We start from the raw sequence: 24,072 nt of genomic DNA, 5'->3' as shown, positions 1-24,072 counted from the left end.
GGCAGATGGAGCCCCGATTGCCAGAAGAAGTTCACTGACAGATGTGACTCATCTAATCTATCATTCCCATCACGCTCTGCTGTCCTCTCTCACTTTGTCCATCTGACTAAATTCCTTTACCCTTCCCTCTTTCGACCCGGTTCTCCTCTTTATTCTGCTCAATTTCTCCCTGTCCTCGATCGTGGCGGCGTCTTTCCTTTCTTCTGCTTCTCACGTCACTGCTTAGTGGATGAGAAGCAATTAGCGGAGAATGTTGGGCTCATTTGAATTTCAGTCTCATAGCTCGCTGATGTCAATACGCCACACACACACACACACACACACACACACACACACACACACACACACACACACACACACACACACGAGAAAGCAGTTATTGTGATAAAGAAACGATAGCAGGTTCTGACATCAGGTTGTACCGAGCTGGTAGTTAATTAGTTCTACTGATCCCGGAGCCAGATGATCGCAGCCGTCTGACTCACTTCCTGTCTCTCCTGGTGCCTCAGCATCTGCATGACTGCTTCGCCACGACGGTGTGTTTAGTACTGCTCATCTCCTCCTTGAGCTTTCATGTTAATCTTTTTAAGTGTCTCCTTGTCGTTGTTCTGTCAGGGAGCAGGAGGACGGGAGATGAGCGCGGTAAGACGACATGCGTGCACGGATCCGTCCACGGGGAGGTGAAAAAAGATTTCAGGAGGCTGATGTAAACAAGCGGAGGTGATGCTCTCGCAATCTCACCTTTATGTTAAACATTAACACAGAACTGATGGTGAGATACTGAGAGTTTGGTCACTCGCGCTGAGCAGTGACAGACCGTTGGTGTCACTAAAGAAAAATACAAAACCTAAAGCTAAATTACATACAGACACTTAAAATTGTTATTTCATTTATTTCGGAGTTTAAATTATTTAAATTAGCCGCATTTAACTGTAGTCATGCCAAAGGAAAAATAAAGCAAATAAAGCAGAAAATGTAGGTTTACCAAAAATGTAATTTTATATAATTTTCTTGACTTAGTAATTAGAGATTTAGAGCATGACAAACAACTCATTGTATGGTTAAAAATACAACCTAAGCCTATTACTTATCATTCATTTTCATAAATTCAGTTTGTAATTTAGTACAGCAAAACAAATAATTAAGTATTTTCTCCAAATATATGTTTTAAAAAAGGGAAAGTTCATCATTTATTTTATAATAAGAATTTATTAAATTAACCTGAAGCTGCTCCAGAAAAAAAAGACAGGTAAAATTAAAATAGTCAACATTTTAACCAACGATTAATAAGTAAGTAAGTAAGTAAGTAAAAGTTTATTTATATAGCGCCTTTCACAGATATAAATCACAAAGCGCTGTACAACATGATAAAGATCAGGGCAAATACCTCTAACCAATAACAACATCAGAAAAACAATAGCAGTGATAAAATAGAAAATAAAATCATGAGTATAAACAAAGAGAAGGTGTGAATCCGAACAAAGCCATCTTTTTGAACATTTAGGGAGGGAACGCCTGGATGAAAATGTGAGTTTTTAGATGGTTTTTAAAGACCTCTACAGTGTTAGAGAGACGGAGATTTGAAGGTAGACTGTTCCAAAGTCTGGGTGCAATAGTCTGAAAGGCCCTGTCCCCTTTGGTTTTCAGTCTGGTTCGAGGAACAGCCAGGAGGTTTTCAGATGTGGATCTGAGGTTCCGAGAGGTGGTGTGTGGGGATAAAAGCTCAGATAGGTAGCTTGGAGCCTGGTTGTCAAGAGCTCTATAGGTCAGGACTGAAACTTTAAACTGTATTCTATATTCTACCGGGAGCCAGTGGAGGGACTGTAAAACTGGAGTGATGTGAGCTCGTCTGCTGGATTTGGTTAGGAGTCTGGCTGCTGTCAATAACTTGACTATGAGTAAAACGATTCACAGCGTGTTGTTTTTATTAGCTTCTTATCCGTTTCCTGCATGCAGCACGTCTGGGACGCACTCTCAGACCTGAAGAGTTTGGTTTTGAAGGTGAAAGTTTGGAGAATCTAGAAAATGTATGAAACCTTCATCAAAAAAAAGTCAAAAGAAAATAGAAATCTAGTATTGTGGTTGGACCAGGGCTCTGCAGCCTGCAGCTCTGGAGCCACAAAGGACTATTTGGACCATCCACTGTGGTTCTTAATACGTTAGGTCTAAAATAAAACGCTTTTAAATATGAATAAAATAAAATAAAAATATTTGCTTTTCAGTTTTTTTCAGGCAATAATTGCTTTGAATTTCCACAACAGAATGACTCAAAAAGCACCAGTAAAATATTTAGAATAATTTGTTTTTCTGCTTCCTAATTTTCAACAAATATCAGCATCCCACGTATGCATTCTCCTTTTGCAAAAGTTTTACATTTCTTCAAACTTTCATAACCTAATAATAAGAAAAAAGCAGTATCTTTACAAACATTACAAAATTCTTTTTAGTAGATTTTCACAGAAGGAAAAAAAAATTCTGGCTTTAATTTCAGAATTTTGACTTTTTCTCAGAATTCTTGGAAGTTCGCTCTAATCATCTTCTGTATTTTTAAAGGATTTATTTTTTCTGTAACAACTGCAGCTCTAAAGAAGTTTTATTTTAGACAGAATTGTGGGAACCTATAATGTTTTAATTTGCTTAGCAAAAAAAATACAGCTTTTCTTCATTAAGAAGACAAACGTGACACGTTTGATGCTTATGTGGTGTACCTTTAAGGTCCAGTGCTGTTTGTATGTTTTTGTCAAGCAGAATTTTGTAAAACTTCCTGGGAAAAAGGATCTTCGGCTGTAGAGGATGACCACAACCTCCCAGTATGACATGAATCATCCTCTAAAGATAAACAAGTCAAAGCTTCTGCCACTCCACTCAGCACTAATGCACTAATGCAAACCGGACGTCCAACCTGGTCTTCCCAGCAATCGTTCATTCACACAGTCACAGATCAATCAGCTTGTGATTGGCTCTCGGCCAGATCGATCGGGTTCAGATTGATGGTCACATGTGGACTCACAACCAGAAAAACGGTTTAGAGGCGGAAAACCAACTAGAATTCCCCTGAAGCTGGAAAATCTGGGAATCTTCACCTCAAATTTCAATATGGCTGCCTCATGCATAAAGAGTGCAAACAGCTGCAGCGATAAACTGTTTTATTTTATTTTCTGCTAGTTTATGTCTCATAAAATCAGTCAAACACATAATACTTTATTACCTCTATTAGCGAACATGTTGTTTGAGCGCATAACGAGCAGGGAAACAGGTTGTTACAACTCTGGTCATAGAGAACAACAATCAGCACACCCACATGGTTTTAGATTTAAAATGAGAACACGGTCAGGTACTTCCTGGTTTAGAATTATGACATAACATAAGAGTTTTTAACACTTAAAGCTATTGCTTTCAAACAGGTTTCAGTGGTTCTTGAACCAGAGCATTGAGCAGCTTCACATCAAACAGCACTCTGTGGCCCTCTGCTGACCAGAAACTACACTTAACCTCGTGGATCAAACAGGCACAGGAGGGGGAGTTTACTGTGCGGGTAGCTCATATAAAGGCTAGCGGTTAGCTTTTTCAGTTCACTGATTGTCATTTAAAAACGCAAGAGGAAGAGGAGCTCCTCAAAGTATTCCTTCCACCGCCCGACTACAGCCCCAGTTGACGTCAGCAGCTCTCTTTCCCCATTTTAAACAGTGTGAGTGAGTTGCTGCCTCCCTCTCCTCAGGTGCCAGACAGTTTGCCAGAGCCTCTTTGGAACCGATTGATAGTCTTTCTCCATGGCCTCACCAAACTCCTCCCACACCCGAGATTTTGCCTCGGCAAATGCCACTGCTGCACCCCGCTTGGCTATCCGGTACCTGTCTGCTGCCTCCGGAGTCCCACAGACCAGCCACACCCTGTAGGCCTCCTTCTTCAGCCTGACGGCTCCCCGAACCTCTGGTGTCCACCAGCGGGTACGGGGGTTGCCACCACGACTGGCACCGGCCACCTTGCGACCACAGCTAGCAACAGCCGCCTCAACAATCGCAGAGTGGAACAAGGTCCACTCGGAGTCAATGTCCCCCACTGCTCTCGGGATGCGGTCAAAGCTCTGCCGGAGGTGGGAGTTGAAGACCGTCTTGACAGGTTCTTCTGCCAGGCGTTCCCAGCAGACCCTCACTATGTGTTTGGGTCTGCCAGGTCTACGCGGCATCTTCCCCTGCCATCTGATCCAACTCACCACCAGGTGGTGATCAGTTGACAGCTCCGCTCTTCTGTTCACTCGGGTGTCCAAAACATACGGCCGCAGGTTAAATGATACGACTAAAAAATCTATCATCGACCTGCGACCTAGGCTGCCCTGGTACCAAGTGTACCGGTGGGCATCCTTATGTTTGAACATGGTGTTCGTTATGGCCAAAATGTGGCTTGCACAGAAGTCCTATAATGAAACACCACTCGAGTTCAGATCAGGCGGATCGTTCCTCCCAATCACACCCCTCCAGGTCATGCTGTCATTGCCCACGTGAGCACTGAAGTCCCCCAGCAGGACAATGGAGTCCCCTGATGGAGCACTATCTAGCACTCGTCCCAGGGACTCCAAAAACAGTGGGTACGCTGAACTGATATTTGGCCCATAAGCACAAACAACAGTCAGGACCCGTTCTCCGACCCGAAGGTGCAGGGAAGCTGCCCTCTCCTTCCCCGGGGTAAACCCCAACACACAGGCAGAGAGTCTCGGGGCTAACAAAAAGCCAGCCCTCCGCCTCTCACCCAGAGCAACTCCAGCAAAGGAGAGTGTCCAACCCCTCTCAAGGACTTGGGTTCCAGAGCCAATGCAATGTGTCGAGGTGAGTCCGACTATATCTAGCCGGTACCGCTCAACCTCTGCCACAAGCTCCGGCTCCTTCCCCGCCAGCGAGGTGACGTTCCATGTCCCAAAAACCAGTTTCCTTGTCTGAGGATCGGACCGCCAAAGCTCCCGCTTCGGTCTGCCACCCGATCCACATTGCACCGGACCCTTCATGTTCCTCCTGCAGGTGGTGGGTCCACAGTTGGATGAGCCCATGCATCCGGTTCGGGCTGGGCCCGGCCGGGCCCCATGGGCAAAAGCCTGGCTACCAGGTGCTCGCTCACGGGCCCCAACCCCAGGCCTGGCTCCAGGGTGGGACCCCGGTAACCCTCCGGGCCGGGTACTCCGACTCTTTGAATTCACATCCATGAAAGATCCTCTGAACCGTTCTTTGTCTCACCCTTCATCTAAGACCAATTTGTCATGGGAGACCCTACCAGGGGCACAAAGTGCCCCACCAGACAACATAGCTCCTAGGATCATTAGGGCACTCAAACTCCTCCACCACGATAAGGTGACGGTTCAAGGAGGGTTGTTTACCACAGTTGTAATTCCACTTTCAACCAGTAGAGGGGAGAAGAAACAAGAGGTAAGTGGAATGCAGCCCTTAAAACAATACAAAACAAACACTGCTTTTAGCAATAGGAAATTATTATATCACCCATTCTGCAATGCAGAAAGTTTAAGTTTTTTTTTCTTCAAGCAGAAGAAAATATTAATCTCTTCTGGAAAAATTCCTTTATTTTATTTTATTTTTCGATTATTCACAGACATCAGGTGCATCTGTTTGATCTAACTGATGACAGCATTAACATCTCTTACCCCGAGAGGTCGTTGTCTATCACCATCTTCTGCAGGCCAGTGGAGATGCTGCAGCTTGCCTCTGCGGGAGGTGAGGAGCCCACAGGTTCTGAGAACTGTCCAGGTGTCATCTGGACATAGGACGGGTTGGACAGCGCTGTGTTCACCTCCCTCAGGATTCTGGGCAGAGGACCCAGCTTGGAGACTGTGCTCTGTGAAGAGACACGCAAATTAAACAAGATGTTCCTCTGGATCGATGTGAACGAGGCCTTAATTAGGTTTTACTTAACTTTTATCAGAGTGAATTTTATATTTTTAGGGCAGTTAAAAGTTATTTCCCCAACACGACGCAATCAAAACTGTTACTCAGACAACATGATAAATAATGCAGCAGGATGGTCTGTGTGAGGGACTGAGTATCAGTCAGACTCTGATTTCTGAATTATTGAACAGTGGTGTTGCAAGAGCTGGATGATCTGCTACCACCGGCTTTCCAGCTGCATGCAAAGCTAATGTAAACGTCTTTGTAAAGGCAGCGATAATCTTCGATCGGCTCCCGAGGCTTTACACAGCTCTCCGCTCCTTATGTAACGAAATAATGAATCATTGATTGTTGTGGAGCAAACATCCCAGTGTAGTCTAAGCATACTTTACACCCCAAAGCCAGTGAAAACACACAGAAACCCTTCCAGTTAATGAGGTTTATTCTTTAGTACCTGGTCCTTCTGGGAGACCACCTCAGAGAGGAGCGAGTGCAAGGTCGACAGCTCCCTGCCGAGGTCGATGTAGCCCTCGAAGCCCGCCGTGTTGGAGATTGTCTCTGGGTTGGAGATTTCCAGCAAGAAACGCTGCATGTTGGTCCACTCGTGCTCCAGGAACTGGTTCATAAATGACATGTACTCCTCCTTGTTAACAAATCTGGTGGCAAACAAGGGAAAACCGACCGTAAAGGAAAGATGATGACAAAAGACGTTAGACACAGAAACAAACACCCACTTTGTGAAGTTGGCCAGGTTTTGTGTGACTTTAGCTATGAGGGTGAGTGTGCGCGCCGTCCGGTCGTCAGGATACTCCTGCATCAAATTAAAAAGCGAGGGCGACATGATGGCCGGACAGAGGAAGCGCAGGAACAAGGAGGCGCTGATCAACCGCTCGCTGATGTCTGGTCGACCCCGGCTGCTGCATTCCTGACGCCACGACGCAAAAACCTCCTTCAGTTCTCGTGGAAAGACGCTGTTGATGAAAAACGAGGAAGACAAGCTGGTTATTAGTAGTTAGGAGGCAAAACTACAGCTATGAAAACACAGCTGATATTCTTAAACAAGAGTTATGTGCAAAACTTGCAATTAAATCTGATACACGTAAAAACTGCCAAAATCAAAGATAGATCTGGAGCTCGCTGATTCATTTCCAGCTTTGTTATGCAAACAAATCTAACGATTAGTCTCCCACGGCGTCTTCATCAGAGACGCCGTGGGAGTCTAAACCTTAGCTTTGTTTGCACAATAAAGCTGGAAATGAATCAGCGAGCTCCAGATCTATCTTTGACACTCCAAGCTTTTGTCCTGCACCAGATCCAGCAGATGGTCAGAGGAGCCTGACTAGTGGACAACCAGGACCTGCTTTTGTCTAATAAACATTATTCGACACAACACCAGGTGTGTGTGCTTGTCTGTAGTGTTTGAATCAAGGGTGCACGCCAACAACTGACTTACTTTCGGTGTCAGTCCAACTCGACATTCCGACCAGCCTCGGAAAACACGGAAGACCTTGAGCTAAAACTGCAGGTGTTTGTACAAATACTTCAAGTTGTAACAATTCATTCGGGATGTTCTTTTCTGAATTAGACCAAAACACCCATAACTTCATGATTATTCATCATCAGATCATTTGTCTTTTAACCGAGCCAAGAAACACAAAGGCTGTTAGGAATTCATATAAAGCTCTCGTTCTCTCACTTTTCTGCACATGAGCTGTGGTCTCTAGTATGAATGAATGGCTTGGGAGTCGTTCTCTGTGGACAAAAAAAAAAGCTCTGGCGCTCCTGTTTCAGGAAGTGGAAGTCAGCCAAAGAAGAGGGGACAGAAAATGGCAGGATTTGGACTGCTAGCAGCAACACGACTGCTTGACTCAGTTTCTTCTGCAACGTTAACGTTTTATCTCCACAAATAACACAAACCTGAAGGAGTTGTGCCATGTTGCTAATGCTAACGGTTAGCTTCTACTAGCAGAGATGAGCTTTCCTGTTTCCTGGCTGCGAAAATGAACAGTTGTCCCCGACCTAGAGCCGAAATGGGTGAGTCCACGAATGTTAATTTTCAGTGAGACATAGATCTGTGTGGCTTTTTGTGACCCGAGCGTTTCCCCCGTTAATGCAGGAAATAGGAGTAGAAGACCATTTTCATGCTCTGCATGCGTGTGAAACTCAGAGTGACCGATTGTATTTCAAAAAGAACAAGTTAAACCATTTTTCTGTGAACTTGCTCTTTAAGAAAACACCAGATCTTAAAATGTGTTACATTTTGCCTTTGATTTGAAATCAAGTCTCTTTCAAATGAATCGACACAAACGTTTGTTGGGTTTTTGTGTATTTTTGTGCCTGCCTGCTCTGTCTTCTCGATCCCCAGTGAGTTGTGGAGGATGGCTGCTTATACTGAGCCAGGATTCTCTGGAGGTTTCTTCCTGTTAAAAGGGAGTTTTCCCCTCTGCTGTCGCTGCATGCTTGCTTAGTATGAGGATTGCTGTATAGTCACTGACACTAGTCAGTGACTTGATGCAATTTGCTGGGTTCCTTATATAGGAAACATTATTTCTGATTGGCTTAATGAACTGTGAATTGGAATGTTTATTATGTGAAGTGCCTTGAGACGACTCTTGTCGTGATTTGGCGCTTTATAAATAAACTTGAATTGAATTGAATTATTAAAATAAAACATAAATAGATCTATTTCTCTGTTGTCTTTTGTCTTTAGATATCGTCAGTTTAAAATAAGTTGGAACAAAGAACCAGCAAAGAAAAAAAAAGACTGATTTATGTGTGCTTTAATGAAGTGTGTACATAAACCTCTCTCATGCTTTGGCAGACACGTTTTCTCAGAGAGCTCACCAGTAGGAGTTGATGATTTTGCAGAAGGCCAGCTCACAGCACATCTTCAGGTTACTCTGGTGCTCTGGGAGGTCACCGGACGAACACTTGGATGGATCCACCTCACAGTTCTCATCCGACTCATACAGAGCCTTAATAAATTCACCTAAGAAATAAAGAATAGAGCATGAGATCCAAAAGAGCTCACTTACATCTACCTGCTTCACTTTGGCAGCCCTGCTTAAAAAAAGAAAATGAGATGAGTCAGCAGTTTAATCAGACACCAACTGCAGTTTGGCCGCGGTTTGGGACTTCCCGTTCACCAGAACAGGCGTGTGCTTTTGTCCCCGGAGTTTTAAACACACGCTTTCTTTTAGTCTCCAGTCGCAGGTCTGGTCAGTTCAACAGTTTATCCAGACATCACACCACAAAGACGCGATGACTAATTTATAATTTTCTAGGAATTAACCCTGAGAACGGCATTCTGGGACAAGGGAGCAGCGACAACTACAAACACACACAGCAGTGATGTTGGCGGCGTACAGAAACATAACAGTGATGAGTGCCAGGAAGGATGTGGATGAAGCCGCCGCTGCGAACATTTCTGAAGGATGATGGAGGCAAAGCAAACAGAGCAGAGTGATAATTGTTGGAGCCGCAGATGGACAAACGAGCTCGTTCCAAACTCAGAAAAATGTCGTGTTTAACAACGCACATGAGCTGGGTTGGAATGTATGATGTCAGCACATTCTGATGCTAAATATTCTGCCTCCATGTGGTGATTACTCAGGAGATGACCTGAACCCAAGCTTCAAGTGAGATCAAGCTCAGCAGAGGACTAAAACGTCACTTTCAGAGTCTCTGGATGCTTGCGTGGCCTAGAGAACCGTACAAAAGTCTTGAGTCATCTTCATGTCTTTGCTTCCAAGCAGACAGCTTCTACTGTAACCTTTTAAAGCGGACTCGATCGAGAGTTATTTAGGGTCACTGACTGCTTTTTCGGGACGTTTTTCTTCTTTTATTTCTATTTTCTGTTTGTGAGGCATCTCAATCAGATTTACAAATCCGTCAGGAGTAAAACGGTCCCCAAACTCAAGCGGAAAATGTTTTGATCTTTAGGGATATACTTAGTTTTTGTTCTTCGGGTTTCAGGGATGGCACACTAGAACACATGAAAACAATATTTCAGCACCAACAAAGATTTCCAGAGAGCTATTAGCTGATAACGCAACACTAACAGCTCTCGGGTCTGCTTGATAGTTTTCTGATTTTCAGATACTGTTTTAACTGCTGTGGTAATTTTCCACTTTCCCAAAATTAAAAACAAAACTTCATAAGTTGTTCTTATGGTCAGAAAATTTGGGAAAAATCAGGAAAGGTCCAAAAGAACGCCTTAAAAGACATTTAGAAAGCTTTCTAAAGGGGTTCTTGCATCTCTGAATAACAGGAGATTAGGGCTGGTGTAAAACAGAAAGTAAACGTCTCCTTTAATAAAATAAAAAAAGTTGAAGCATTTGAAAAATTCTTTCACCATGAAAACTTGTAGAGGTTTTTTATTCATTTATTTATTTATTTATTTATTTGCATGGTTAAATCCGTCCTGATTAGCCAACAAATGTCTTTTCGCAGTAGTTACACCCAGGGCTTAATTTGAGCCGGATCTCGCCAGAACAAGATCCGGGAACTGTCTTATTTTGAAAGGACTGTTCCGGTGTTCCATCAATGTGTGCTCCTTCCTCGAGATCTGTTTCTTTTGCACCCAGCTGCGAGTTTGAAGCATCCACTCGCAAAAAAATGTGTATCCTAACCCTTACCCTAACCCTTACCCTAACAATAACCCAGAAGATATGTGGAATGTGCCATCGCTATGGCAACTCAACTCTGCCTCCTTTCCCAGCCTGGGCGGGACAGCGGGAAGGCTGCTGAAGTGTCCAGGGTCACTGCAACCCTCCAACCCTAAATGCCCCCCCCCCCCCCCCCCCATCCAGACTGAGGTGACATGCGCTGCTTCATCGTGGCTGCAGGAGCTGAAGTTGGGATAGTCCCAACCCACCACCCCTCCTAGTGGACACTTATGTTGTGTTGTCTGAAGTCTGTTGCATGTCTGTCTGAGGTGTTTGTTTTTTTTTTGCAGAGCAAAGTTGCCCTCCTGGTGGAGGGTAACTCTGAAGTGCCTTTTTTTTCCCTCCACCTGAACCAATCCTCATGTTACCCTCTTATCTCTATTAAGGTAGCGCGACTCAGGGTTGCGAATGACCACAGTCACCAATTCTTGTCATGTGTCTTTGCCTATGTATGTCTGATCTTAGAATTGTGTGTACTGAAACTCTAATTTCCCTCTGGGATTAATAAAGTATCTTTGAATTGATTATTGATTGATTGAAACAAACCTAAAACTTGTGCTACACATGATATTTTCAAAAATTACATGAATGCGAAACATAAATTTTTGGTGCCAGGGTGGTTAGGGTAAGGGTTAGGGTTAGTTTTTGTGACTGAGTCATTTCCACTCGCAGCTGGGTGCAAAAGAAACAGTTCTCGAGGGGGACACATATCGACGTAACACCTAGAACGTTTGATTTACAAATTAAGCACTGGTTACATCAAGTGTTATTTTATAAATAACACTTTTTATTTGACTGTGACTACATGGTTCCTAAGTCTTGTTTTATTGGGTACATATTTATTTACATTTTAGCTTTTTACTTATTGTGGCTGAATGTCTGAGCCTCCGGAGCGGTTCAGGGGGGACTTTAGGTTGTTTGGATCTTTGAAGAAAACAGCAGGAAACAGAAATCTGGCAGACGTGACCAAAGGAAGCTTCCCATAAAAACTTCAATCACAAGAAAAGCTGTTGAGACTAAACAGGTCAGGTAGTTAGCTCCACTGCAGCACTGATGGTTCGTAGGAACCAGCTGACTTCTGACACACACCATGATGCACTGAGCTAATAAACTTTGTGCAAGCACCATTTGGTGCTCGATGTTCCTTTTGGGACCATCAGACATGTTGTTACAAACCCCACATGAGCGTTTTAGTCTTGTGTTGCATTATGAAGAGTTTTGTCTACAATGAGACTCCCAAACAAAAAAAAATTAAAATAAATCTGAGATAGAAGAGCTGCTTCACTTTACTTCCTGTCAGAATTACTCCCCAGAGCAAAAGACAGATTGTTTAATCTCTGCTTCCATTGGTATTTGCTTGATTTCACCAAGAAAAATATCTTCAACCCTTCACCCCTCACCGATCCTCTCATCCACTCACCGAGGGCATCCTGCAGGTACTTCTGTCCCACCAGCTTTAGGTATTCCTCAATGGCCTTAGTCGCTAGTGTGTTTTCTCTGAAGATGAGGTGTTCATTCTCTCCACAGCGGTCCACCTCAGACATCATCAAATCTGTCAGGAAGTCCTGGAATGACAACAAAACCAAAATGAACACAAAGATAAAGAGTCCTGCTTCCTCCAAATTTAGACAAATCACATCAGTCTTTTGTGCCGCAATTCAAAAACGAGGAGTTTTAAAATAGAAGAAAAAAAGGAAAGTTACATTTCAGGAAAGGATGCAGATGTGACACTATCAGACCAATAAGTGGCAGAATGCTAGGAAAAGATGAGGGTAAGAGAACAGGATTGATTTAATTTTAGACTCTCCACATGCCCTCGTGTGTTGTAGTGCATAGTTTTACACTGATTAAAGGTCCGTTGACCAGACCTCCCAGAGCAACAAAACACAGTTTACCTTAAATTCTTGAGTTTGAGGTCAAACGTGAAGAATTACACGTGTTTGTTTCCACAATGTCTAATGCTTCAGTCCATTTTAGTCTCTAGAATGAATACATGTCTGGTGCATGAGAGACTCCTGTTTCAGAGGAGTAGGAGGCAGAAAACGACATGATTTCTAGTGTTTCATGTTAATACTAATAAAATGCAAACGTCTCGCCTCTGACTGGCTAAAAACGAGACTCATCCACTGTCTTCATTTGCTCTTATGGGCGACGGTGGCACAGGAGTTAAGTGCTCGCCCCGCAATCGGAAGGCTGCCGGTTCGAGCCCCGCTCAGTTTGCCGCTGTCGTTGTGTCCTTGGGCAAGACCCTGACCCCGGCTTTCCACAGGAGCCGTCAGCAGCACGTTACTGCAGCAGCACGTCATAGCTGCTGATAGGAACCGCTGTGGTCAACAGAACCTTTTCCACCGGAGCTGTCGGCAGCCGTCAGCAGCGCGAGTCGGCCGCGTCTCAGGAGCAGCATGTCGCGGCCTTTACGCGCCGGTTCTATTTTCTACTCGCTACGCCTCTGAAACGGGTCAAGTTCGACATTTTTGGGGAAGGAAAGACAGGAAATCGGACGCGGAAATGGAGAGAATCTACCGAGATTTTCAGAATAAAGAATGTACTGCCTTCCGGTTGCTTTACTTTTAAAAAAGGTTACTAACTGTGCGTCCCCGTGAGAAGTTATCACCTAGCTAGCGGTCTCCTTTGTTTTTCAGGTCCGTATTGGTGATTATAAAACGGACAGAACATAAAACACAAACCATGTTGTAATTTTCTCCTGCTTGTTGTTGTGTTTACTGACAAAGTCACTCGTGTGACTTCGTGCTCGGTCGGTGACAGCTGCTCCCCTGCTGATTCGCGTCTCGTGGGAAGGGCCAAGCAGCAGTTTACGCGAGCAAGACGTGCTGCTGCAGTAACGTGCTGCTGGCGGCTCCCGTGGAAACCCGGGGTAACCCACGTTGCCTGCTGGTGGTGGTCGGAGGCACCGGTGGCGCCAGTGCTCGGCAGCCTCGCCTCTGTCAGTGCGCCCCGCAGCTGTGGCTACATCGTAGCTCATCCCACCAGCGTGTGAATGTCTGATTGTGTTGTAAAGCACCTTGGGGGGTTCCATGACTCGAGAAGGCGCTAAATCAAATATAGGTCATTTACTTCTTTCTTGAAAAATGCAATGTGATGTTTTATCTCATGAAATAAGCCTAAATATGTCCGCCGTGTTGTGGGGTTCCTAATGCTAACGATTAGCTTCTACAAGTCAAAATGAGCTCTGGTTTCTCCTGGCTGCTTACTCATTACAGCCTTCTGCGGTCGCAAGCAAAGGTGGACGGGGCCGTGAATGCGGATTTTCTCTGTGACATAGAAGAGACTGGCTTTTTCGTAACTTCTTTCTGAGGCTAATGCATTAGGGAGGCGAATGCGTTAGCCTCACTAATGCAGGCGATTGGGGTTGGAGAAAAATTTCATGTTCAGAATGCAATTGCAACTCGCAGTGACCAATCATATTTCAGAAAGAACAAGTGTTAAACAGTGTCTCAGTGAACAAGCCCTTTAAATAGTTTTCTTAAATGTTTCTATTGTTATTGTGAAGTAATTTAAACCATTTTCAAAGGATTTTATTATTTACATTAGGTTTATGCAGAGTTGTTTCTTCAACCTGTCGTCCTCTTGATCAACTACTGGACCAAATCCTGGCAGATGGCAGCTTAATCTGCTTGGGAGGAGCTCATGGAGGAAGTTAAGGCATCATTCTTTATGTGTTCCAAGGCTAAACTGCGTTGACATAGAAGCAACCCCACACACATGCATTGTTTTTGAACTCTTTACTCTTGGCATGACAGGACTGAAGGGAAAGTTTATCTTTTCTTCTCCAGACGTTTATTTTTAAACTCCTACCTCAAGTGGAGGAGTTTAAGGATCTCGGGGTCTTGTTCATGAGTGAGGGTCGGAGGGATCGGGAGATCGACAGGCGGATCGGCTCAGCGTCTGCAGTGATGCGGACGCTGAGTCGATCTGTCGTGGTGAAGAGGGAGCTGAGCCAGAAAGCCAGGCTCTCGATTTACCGGTCGATTTACGTCCCAATCCTCACCTATGGTCATGAGCTTTGGGTAATGACCGAAAGAACGAGATCGCGGATACAAGCGGGCGAAATGAGTTTCCTCCGTAGGGTGGCCGGGCTCATCCTTAGAGATAGGGTGAAGAGCTCGGACATTCGGGAGGGACTCGGAGTAGAACCGCTGCTCCTCCGGATCGAAAGGAGTCAGTTGAGGTGGTTTTGGCATCTGGTCAGGATGCCTCCTGGACGCCTCCCCGGGGAGGTGTTTTGGGCATGTCCTGCTGGCAGGAGGCCCCCGGGTCGACCCAGGACATGTTGGAGAAGTTACATCTCCAATCTGGTGCGGGAACGCCTTGGGGTCCCGCCGGAGGAGCTGGTGGAGGTGGCTGGGGAGAGGACGGTCTGGAGCTCCCTAGTTGGGATGCTGCCCCCACGACCCGGACCTGGATAAGCGGAGGAAGATGACGACGACAACGGCGTTTATTTTTCTGGATGCCCCATGAAAGTGGAAAGGGGATTCACTAAAGAAAACTACTTTCCCCAGTTCACAGTAATCCAGTCCCTGGGAAGTCTGTCAAGGATGTTTTTCTCAGGTAAAGTGGCTTCTTTGTGGCCCATCCAAACCCCAGGACACACTACATATGTTTTTAACCCAATCCAAGCCAGAAAATATTGATATGGCAATATATTGTGATATTTTTTCCAGCAATAATATATCAATATTCAAAGGCTGTGTTTTGGAAATACCAATATGGAAATATAATGTGATATTTTTCCTGTGGAATTCAAAAGCTGTCTATCTAATTTTGGAAGAATTTACATGCAAACATTTGTCTATTTTGGTGCAATTCAAATGCCGACTGCTGAAATGTAAATCCTTCTGTTATGGTTCGAATACCTCATGTTAAACATGTCACGTATCAGTTTGAACTGTTCATTGAATATTCCTACAATAAATTCAGTCTATAAAATCCCTAATTCTATCTGACTGAATGTATTGCAATATATTGGGATACATTGTATCGTCTCCCATGTATCGTGATACGTATTGAATCGACAACATTTCACCAATACGCATCCCTATTAAATAAGAATCAACCAGAGTTTAGTCATAGCATGGTATAGCTAAACCTTCACGGCATCTGGATTTAATACAAGTTAGAGGTTGAAATGCTCCACTATCTTTTTGCATGACATCATTGAATTCACATTTGGACAGCGAGTGAGAGTGTGCAGTTAGTTGTGAAAATTGTAAACAAAGCGATGATAGTGATAATGAGCCCTTGGAGATTTCAGAGTGACACTGATAAGCCAAGAACCAAAAATAAAGACTAAAAGCAGAGCTGAGGGGTGCAACATGCTCTGTGAATCTCAGGAAAACTAGAATAAATCTCAAGTGGGTTTTTCAGAATCAACTCTCTCCAGTCACAACCAGTCCTGTGATCCATCTTGCTATTTGACGGTAAAAAGAAAATTAGAACCATCTAAAGCTTCTCATATTTGAATATGGCCGCAAGCATCAAACACTTTTACTGGGTTTCTCTGGCACCAGAGGGAGACAACAAAGTCTTTCCTTCAATCAGCTGTCACCATTTTGCAACTTATAGCTTACAATCGTAGCATAATTCAGTCATGTTTACTTCATGTTGTGACATATCGTCAAGGTGCAACTAATACGGTGTTACTTTAGAGATGTAAATGAATGAACACATTAGAGATTAAGATTAATACGTTTCTGATCTGACTCACGTTAATAGAAGCGTTGACAGCATCTTCTGCAGGCTTTGTTGCAGAATAGATGAGAGATGTGTGAAATGGCAGATTTGTAACACTGAAGAGCGCAGAGTGCAGTGCAAAGACACGTCTGCTGATTTAACATGCACGTACTGAATCTTTCAAACACTCCAGATTTCTGCACCAACTAACCAGGAAAAATGTGTGCTGTCTTTGCTTTACTCTCTGTAGTACATCCATTGGCTGTTTCTCTGTGCAGCACATTCCCTAGGGTCAGACTAATTATTAGGTACAAGGAACAAGAGGCGACACAAAGAGCTTTGGCCCTGCATTCGCAGCTGTTTGGACACAAGGAAGGTACAGGTGCTTGTGAGGGATGCAACTTGTGCAGCTGAATTCAAACTTATGCAAATAGCATGAAACAGATATGATTCATACTGAGATGAAGTTGCATCAGGTGAGACCTAGATACAGTTTGGCTGCATAAATATTGCACAGTTGAATTTTGAATTAAGCCTTTGCATAAACATTTGACTAGATGCAGGAAGTTTACGTGAAAACTGAAGCTACACCATACACACGAGTCCTCTAGTGGCTGGTGGCAATTATCTTTTGGGCAGACTCGTGGCTTAATCAGGCATCCCACTGGAAAGCGACTGTAAGGTTTCGAAAACATCTTGAAACGTTGCAGAGGATTATCAAACTTAGTTGATTGGCTTTATCTATATTATTTTTTCATCTTCTTCTAAACCATGTGAAACAGCCATGTTGCAAAAGTGTCATACACACAAAGTCACTGGACTTCCAAGACAAATCTGGCATTTTTTCTCAATATTTTGCATCTACAACTAGTCACCAACAAATGATATACTGGTTTTAGGGGAAGAATAGATAACCGTCAATTGACACCACCCATTTTCCAAAGAACGCCTTTGAAATAGTATATTACCATTTGAACTTCTGGACTTTACCTAGGCCCTAAAGAAAAGGTTTGAAGTCCCGCCCCTCCGCGCAAAAGGATGTGATCATTTTCCTGACTAAAATAAAATACACCCACGATAATCATTTGCAGGTGTTGACTCTTGTTGTCCAACTATACACATCTGTAAAAACCGTAATTAGTTTTCTAATGCATTAAAGCAACATTATCAAATGAAGGGGGGTAGACCGTCGTGAGACAGGTTAGTTTTACCCTACTGATGATGTGTTGTTGCAATAGTAATCCTGCTCAGTACGAGAGGAACCGCAGGTTCAGACATTTGGTGTATGTGCTTGGCTGAGGAGCCAATGGGGCGAAGCTACCATCTGTGGGATTATGACTGAACGCCTCTAAGTCAGAATCCCGCCTAGACGTAAAGATACCGTAGCGCCGCGAATCTTCGGTTGGTCCCGGATAGCTGGCCCTCGGGCCGGTGCGGAGAGCCGTTCGTGACTGGGCTGGGGTGCGGCCGGATGATGGCCGCCCCTCTCCAATTGCACACTGCACGTTTGTGGAGGACGTGGTGCTAAATGACTTGCAGATGACCTGATTCTGGGTCAGGGTTTCGTGCGTGGCAGAGCAGCTACCTCGCTGCGATCCATTGAAAGTCAGCCCTCAATCCAAGTTTTTGTCGGGGTCCTAGCCCCCGTATCCTGAATGTCAAAGCGGTAAAAAAAAAATTTTTGACTTGAGATTTGCTAAATGATGCTTTGTCCTTCGATGTTTGTGAACAGAAATCCTGTTGTGACTGGGTCACCAAAGATATACGTTAGTGACGGCATGCCTTACAGAACCGCATGATTATGTATCCAGTCAGACGATTAAAGAAATGAAACAAAAATGAGCAAACGTCAAGTCTGACAACACGAAGACATGATTAACAGGTAGGAACCAGCTGTCTGAAAAAGCTCCATCTAATTAAGAAACGCTGCCTTTTTTTTAGATTAAACATTAGTTTAGTTAAAAAACATAAATAATGTCTAACTTAAAAACGAAAAGGCAAATAAGAGTCTGATCTTAGGAGATGGAAATGGGGCCATCTGGGGATGAGTCATCCCGCGTTTAGATCGCTTTAAAATATTTCTGGGTGTGCGCGCACAGAAGTCTCCTGGCAGCTTGTTAAACTTATTGGGAGCCAGCGTGGCAGGGAGGGAGAAAAGAGACAAGTGACAGATGTAGGGAGAGAAGTGGAGACGCAGAGGAAGAAAAGACAGAGGGCTGGTTCAAAAGAGCAGAGGAGGAGGCTGGAGTCTCACAGACACATTCTGTGGCTTCTGTGGAGGTCTGTTAGCCGCCTAATCAAAGATTCACCACGGGGAGCCAATCAGCCACTGATGTGCAGGCAAAAGAGCCTTTTTTTTCTGGTTACACACTTGTAGCATATACCAGCCTCACATTACTGTATACTATATACACACAAAACCAGAGATAGGCACATAACCCTGTGTGTGTGTCTGTAGCTGCTTTCCTTTCCAGATGAGTGAGAGCACAAACAAACACTGACTCCATAAAGAAGCTCTGTTCTAACACCAAATAGAGGAGAAATTACATCAACGCCCCGACAGCAAACAGTTCTATATATTATATACAATATTGTGGAGAAATATTCACTGGGACACACTTTGTCATTCATTGATGCCGACACTCGTATACAAGGTTTCACATAGTTATAAATACTAAGGATGTGTAGTAGGGAACCATAATAGAGGGATTTACATTTCAGTGGTAGAAACAAAACCCGTTGCACACTGCTGCCAACTAGCGGTTGGCATTTGAATTGCACCAAAAGAGAAGAAAATACAGAAAAGTTTGCATGTAAATTCTTCCAAAAATTAGATACGCTGCTTTTAAAAATCGATGTAATACACGATATATCACCACATCGATATTTTTGATACACAGCTTTTAAATATTGATATATCGCTGGAAAAACATCACAATATAATGCCATGTCAATATTTTCTTACATCCCTAATAAATACCCTCAAATATCTATCAGAGCTTCCTGTTAAAACTGCCTTGATTGCATCATAATTGCTTCTAAATGTCTTAAAATGTTAAATAAAGCACCTTGAACCTTGAAAGTAGGATGTAGAAGATATGTTTTTTTTTTCTTTTTAATAACTTGATCAAACATTGGAATCAAATTGTTTTTAATAAGGTGGTGAATCATTTTAAGTTCACCAATGCCATTGTAGGATGACTTAATCTAAAAATGGAGCTATTCCTTATAACTTGGTCAAATCAGGATTTTCCCTTCTGTTTTCAGTTACATTCTGATAATAGCAACAAATAGCCTTTGATAAAACACTATTTCTTTTACTACCTGATTTGGGTTCAAAAGGTCTAAAAAACACATCATCACATCTGGATTACATGTAATTTAATGTGCTTCACAACTTTTATTAACTTTATTCGATCATCCAGATGTGTCTCTTGTAAAATGGAACATTTCGCTCATCAAACTGATTTCCACTCATGCTTGACCAGTTGGCAGGGGCGTGTCCAGGGAGTGGCCTGGGGTAGGTAGCAAATGCCACCCTTGGAATCTGATTGGCCACCCCAGGTGCCACCACACTGCATTCCCTTTAAATGGGCTTTTCATTGTCCACAAAAGGCTTGAGGTAAAAAAAAACATATATATATATATATATATATATATATTAAAAAAGCATGACCATTGGTGCCACCCATGCACAAAGAAGTGCCTCACATGGGCCACCCCATTGGTGCCACCCATGCACAAAGAAGTGCCTCACATGGGCCACCCCATTTTCAAAGATCTGGACACGCCACTGCCAGTTGGCGTTGTCTAATCTGGAGACGAACAAATACGATGGTTAAATGTGGCACAGAGAGCACAGTGTTAGAGGAATCAGCAAGTGTTATGTATATTAGTAGAAAACTAAATAATTCTCCCAAATTCCAGTAACATTCTGACTTAAAATGCACATTAGAAGTTTCAAAGCATAATTTTAAAGTCAGAAAACAACTCATGACAAAAGTTTCGTGCAGCTATTTTGGTTAAAGACCAAGAAAACAAATTGTAGCTAAATAAATGGCAGCTGTGTAAACCTCTGCAGTGTGAAATGGACGCCAGCAAATAAGAATCATGCATAAAACATTCTTGCGTTCTCTGCAACAGCAGCTGAGTGTGTCGAGCTGACTGTACTATGGCTGGACGGCCCCGTTCCCAACATTCAGCTCAACAGGTTTACATTCATAATCCCAAACAGGAGACGATGCTCTATATCTGAAATAGTCTACAGGTCTGTCTCCCACATTACCATGGTGATCTAGCTGAGAAAGGTCGTCACTTAGAAGTATCGCTCACCGGCTTTTATTACATTTGCTGTGGTCTCTAGTCTGAACGAATGGTGTGCGAGACATTTTCTGTGGTAAAAAAAAGCTCTCGTGGGGGGGGGTAGAGAGCAGCACTCATCAACAGTCATGATACGCCAATGTCTCACCTCTGACTGGCTGACTCTACTCTTAAGCTGCATTTGTTAACAAAACTCAAAATACCACAGCGCTAGGCCAAACTGTCTTTAGAGACACATCCTCATTTATTTGACCCTGAGTCTGAGAAGAAAGGAGGACATGGACGTTATCATTTTTCAGTAATCGATGATATTTGCATGCAAACTTACATTTCACCCTAAAAGAGCGTTTGTGGTGGTTGTCATAATGTTTGAAGTTGTTATAAACAGTTGCTAATATAGGGTGACCATATTTCCATTTCCAAACAAGAGGACAGGGGATCTGTGCCTATGACGTCACACTATGGCAACGCCATACAAACCACGCTGGGACCCTTTTTTTCAGGTGTAAGAACTAAATTAATATCAGATTCTGCCAATAAAAGGGCTCTAAAACAATTCATATGTAAATATTTTACATATTTATTGCAAAATCTCATTTTTTCTGCTTTAGTGCAGCAACAAGGTTTTATTATTAATAAATTATTATACCTTTAGTTTTACTACAGCATCGGTAAGCTTCCTGTGCAAAGATTATTAAGGATGCTTGTTTCAGCTGTGAGATTAGACGATAGGATCAATGATAAAATAAGTTGTCACACACTCCATGGAAACTTTCAGAGAATCCACAAATAGTGGCTTTCAAATGGTTTTGTTACTTTTTGCAAGTTTAGAAAAGCAGCAGATGAGACAGCATGTCTGATAATTTAGTTTTTCATCTGATAATATTAGAACATGTCAGTAATGTCTGAGGGGCTTTTATAAACACTGTATAACTAACACTACTGGAGAGGGTATGAATTACACAGAGGCTTCTGGGGAGCCCAGTTATGGGGGTGGGGGGTGTTGGCCCCCGAAATGTTTTGAAACAGCCCTGGGTGTGCGACTGAGTTTTGAAGGTGATCTGAATTGTATCAGATGTATAAACATTACATGTGTATAACTTATTGTTTTTTACTGGTAAAAATGTGTGTACCTACATTTTGTTTTCTTGTTTTTATTTAACTATTTCCTGTCCTGTCTGTCTCTCTTCTTCCTGCATCTCCTCTAAACTCTCCAGAAAAACTGCTGCCTGGATTCTTACTTTTTCAGCTCATCAGTTACTTCTGAGCAGATCAAAGGGATCTCCTGACCGCAAAGCGGAGAGCTCGTTTCGATGCTGCGTCAGTGAGGTGAAATCACTGCAGCACAGGTGATGAGCTCCGCAGTAGCAGAGCGCTTCAGGCACAGATAAGACAGAAAATAGAGAACATGTGCGGACATGAATGATCGTGTGTCAATTATAGTTTTTTTGGTTGAGCCATTTTGAGAATGGACCGTGCGCTGGACGCAGTGCCTGGAGCGCACCAACGATCAGCGCTCTGCCGCTCTCGGTGCTCTCCGCTCAAAGGAATACCCGGTACGCTGAGAGTCCATAAATGATGATATAGGTAGAAAACTTTTTCCCGGCTCTCCCTGGATGTGTAGGATATCCAGCTTCCCCATAACTCAATCCCTGCTCCTGAATGAAAAACCGGCCATTTTTTATCAATACAAGACCCCCCCCCCCCCCCACACACACCCGGGACGCACCGGACAGAGAGTGAAAAGTGGACATGTCCGGGGAAAAGAGGACGTTTGGCCACCCTAGCTAATGCTAACAGTTAGCTTCTACGAGCAGAGACTAGCGCTGCTCTCTCCTGGCTGCTAAATCAACACGGCCTTCCGCCTTCACAGGCCAAGTTCAACGAGGTTGTGAATGCCATTTTTTTCTGTGAGCTGTTTTTTTTAACCTGGTGGCTTCCACGTTTATGTCCTTTTTTGCAGCTAATGCAGGTGATGGTGGTTGACACGTTCACAGTTTCTCAATCAAGAAAACCTATAAAACACTCATTCAGTAACTCGATAGCTCAAAAATCTTGTTTTTGTGTCACATTAAAGCTATTATAGACTATAGAGTTTACTATTAAAATGCTTTATTCAAGTAGAAACAATATCCAAGATGTAGAAAAAGAAGTTTACTCACAAAAACTTAAGTTCAATATCCTACTTATGACTGAGTAACTACACATTAATCACTATAGGCCAATTTTATTAGACTCCAGTGTAACATTTCCGATCAATACAAATGCTTACGCCCTTCATTCGTTTCAGTATTTTAACATAACACACAGATTTCGGGGTCTTAAGTTTTGTTTTTGTGATTCGAGTTTTGATCTCTCCTCTAACCTCCACCCCTCTGTGGATTTCTCCTTCCCTCCTCTGTCCTCCTCGCTGCATTGAGCTCCTTAAGTGGCCGCTGAAGTGAGGCCAGTCCTGGCCTGATTAGAGAGGACGGATGCGCGAAGACGAGAGGGAGCGGGACTGACAGCGAGAACACTAAGAGAGACAAATTAATAGCAATAATTTCCGCTGGTAGTCGAGAACAAAGTGGATCCAACAACATCTAATAATCAACTTGGTAACAGACGACAAAAATAGACGCGTGTCGGATCCTCTGACTTCCTCTAAAGTGGCTTCTCTGAGATGGATTTGGTCTGAAGTGTGTAATTATAACACAATGATGCAGGAAATGTTGCCTTAGCTGGTAAACACCTCAATCAACCATTTTAAAGTTTTCCTACTTTTTAAAACATTATTTCTGTAATATCACCATGGTAACACAACTGCAGAAGGAGCCTTTGTCACAGAACGGCGGCTCAGCCATCAAGATTTAACCATTTATGATATATAGTTAGATTTATTCCATATTAAAACAGCTAGTTGTACAGATTCACTCACATACAAATCACACCATCTAAATCGTTTGCGCCAAATTACAAGCAATCCCAGTCTTCATTCTCCTTCTAGATTATTTAAGTTTAAGCTTTCAAAAGTTCCAAGACAGCTCTGGCTCTGAATTCATTCTAACATGAAGCTTCTTAGGTCACACCGAGTGGTAAAATGTCTGTATGTGCTGCTGAGTCGCCGGACGAGGATTCCTCCAAGCAAGCATTCCCAAAGGGTTGGTTGTTGTGCAGAGGCTTCTTTTGTCTGTGATTATCCACCACTCAGTTAATATCACCTGGATCTGTTTTAGTTCAGCCTAACGCTGGCTTCTGACTTCACTAAAGCCGAGCGTACACTATGCGACTTTTTCACTCGTAGCACTCAGCTTCAGCTCAACCTGTACGACTTCCTCGCAGGGCAGATCTCACGAGTCATGTGCTCACACTGTACGACCCAGTTCTCGGATGCGACCTGACTGCTCACACTGTACGTCTGGTAGCGACACGTCGGACCTAAAAATATGCTAAAAATAGCAGTTTTTACTCAACACGTCAGACTTTTTTGTCTTGTTTTGCCTGTTGTCCTTCGGGAGTGCTGCAGG

General features: G+C 43.3%; 1 protein-coding gene across 12 annotated transcripts in view; it reads right to left on the bottom strand.

Annotated features, from left to right (window-relative positions):
• The window catches only part of dab2ipb (DAB2 interacting protein b), a 262,935-nt gene that overhangs the window by 24,526 nt on the left and 214,337 nt on the right, over positions 1 to 24,072 (bottom strand). For all 12 annotated transcript variants that reach the window (XM_070552468.1, XM_070552470.1, XM_070552467.1 and 9 more), the window contains 5 exons: positions 11,976 to 12,120; positions 8,733 to 8,877; positions 6,623 to 6,859; positions 6,343 to 6,544; positions 5,648 to 5,838 (listed from right to left, as the gene is read on the bottom strand). In XM_070552468.1, coding sequence (XP_070408569.1) covers positions 5,648 to 5,838; positions 6,343 to 6,544; positions 6,623 to 6,859; positions 8,733 to 8,877; positions 11,976 to 12,120 — 920 coding nt within the window. The remainder of the gene's footprint in view (positions 1 to 5,647; positions 5,839 to 6,342; positions 6,545 to 6,622; positions 6,860 to 8,732; positions 8,878 to 11,975; positions 12,121 to 24,072) is intronic.

Source organism: Nothobranchius furzeri, chromosome 6 (assembly GCF_043380555.1).
Source record: "Nothobranchius furzeri strain GRZ-AD chromosome 6, NfurGRZ-RIMD1, whole genome shotgun sequence".
NCBI classification, from domain to species: domain Eukaryota; kingdom Metazoa; phylum Chordata; class Actinopteri; order Cyprinodontiformes; family Nothobranchiidae; genus Nothobranchius; species Nothobranchius furzeri.
Note: the sequence above shows the minus strand (reverse complement) of the source record. Positions and strands in the feature narration are given on the sequence as shown.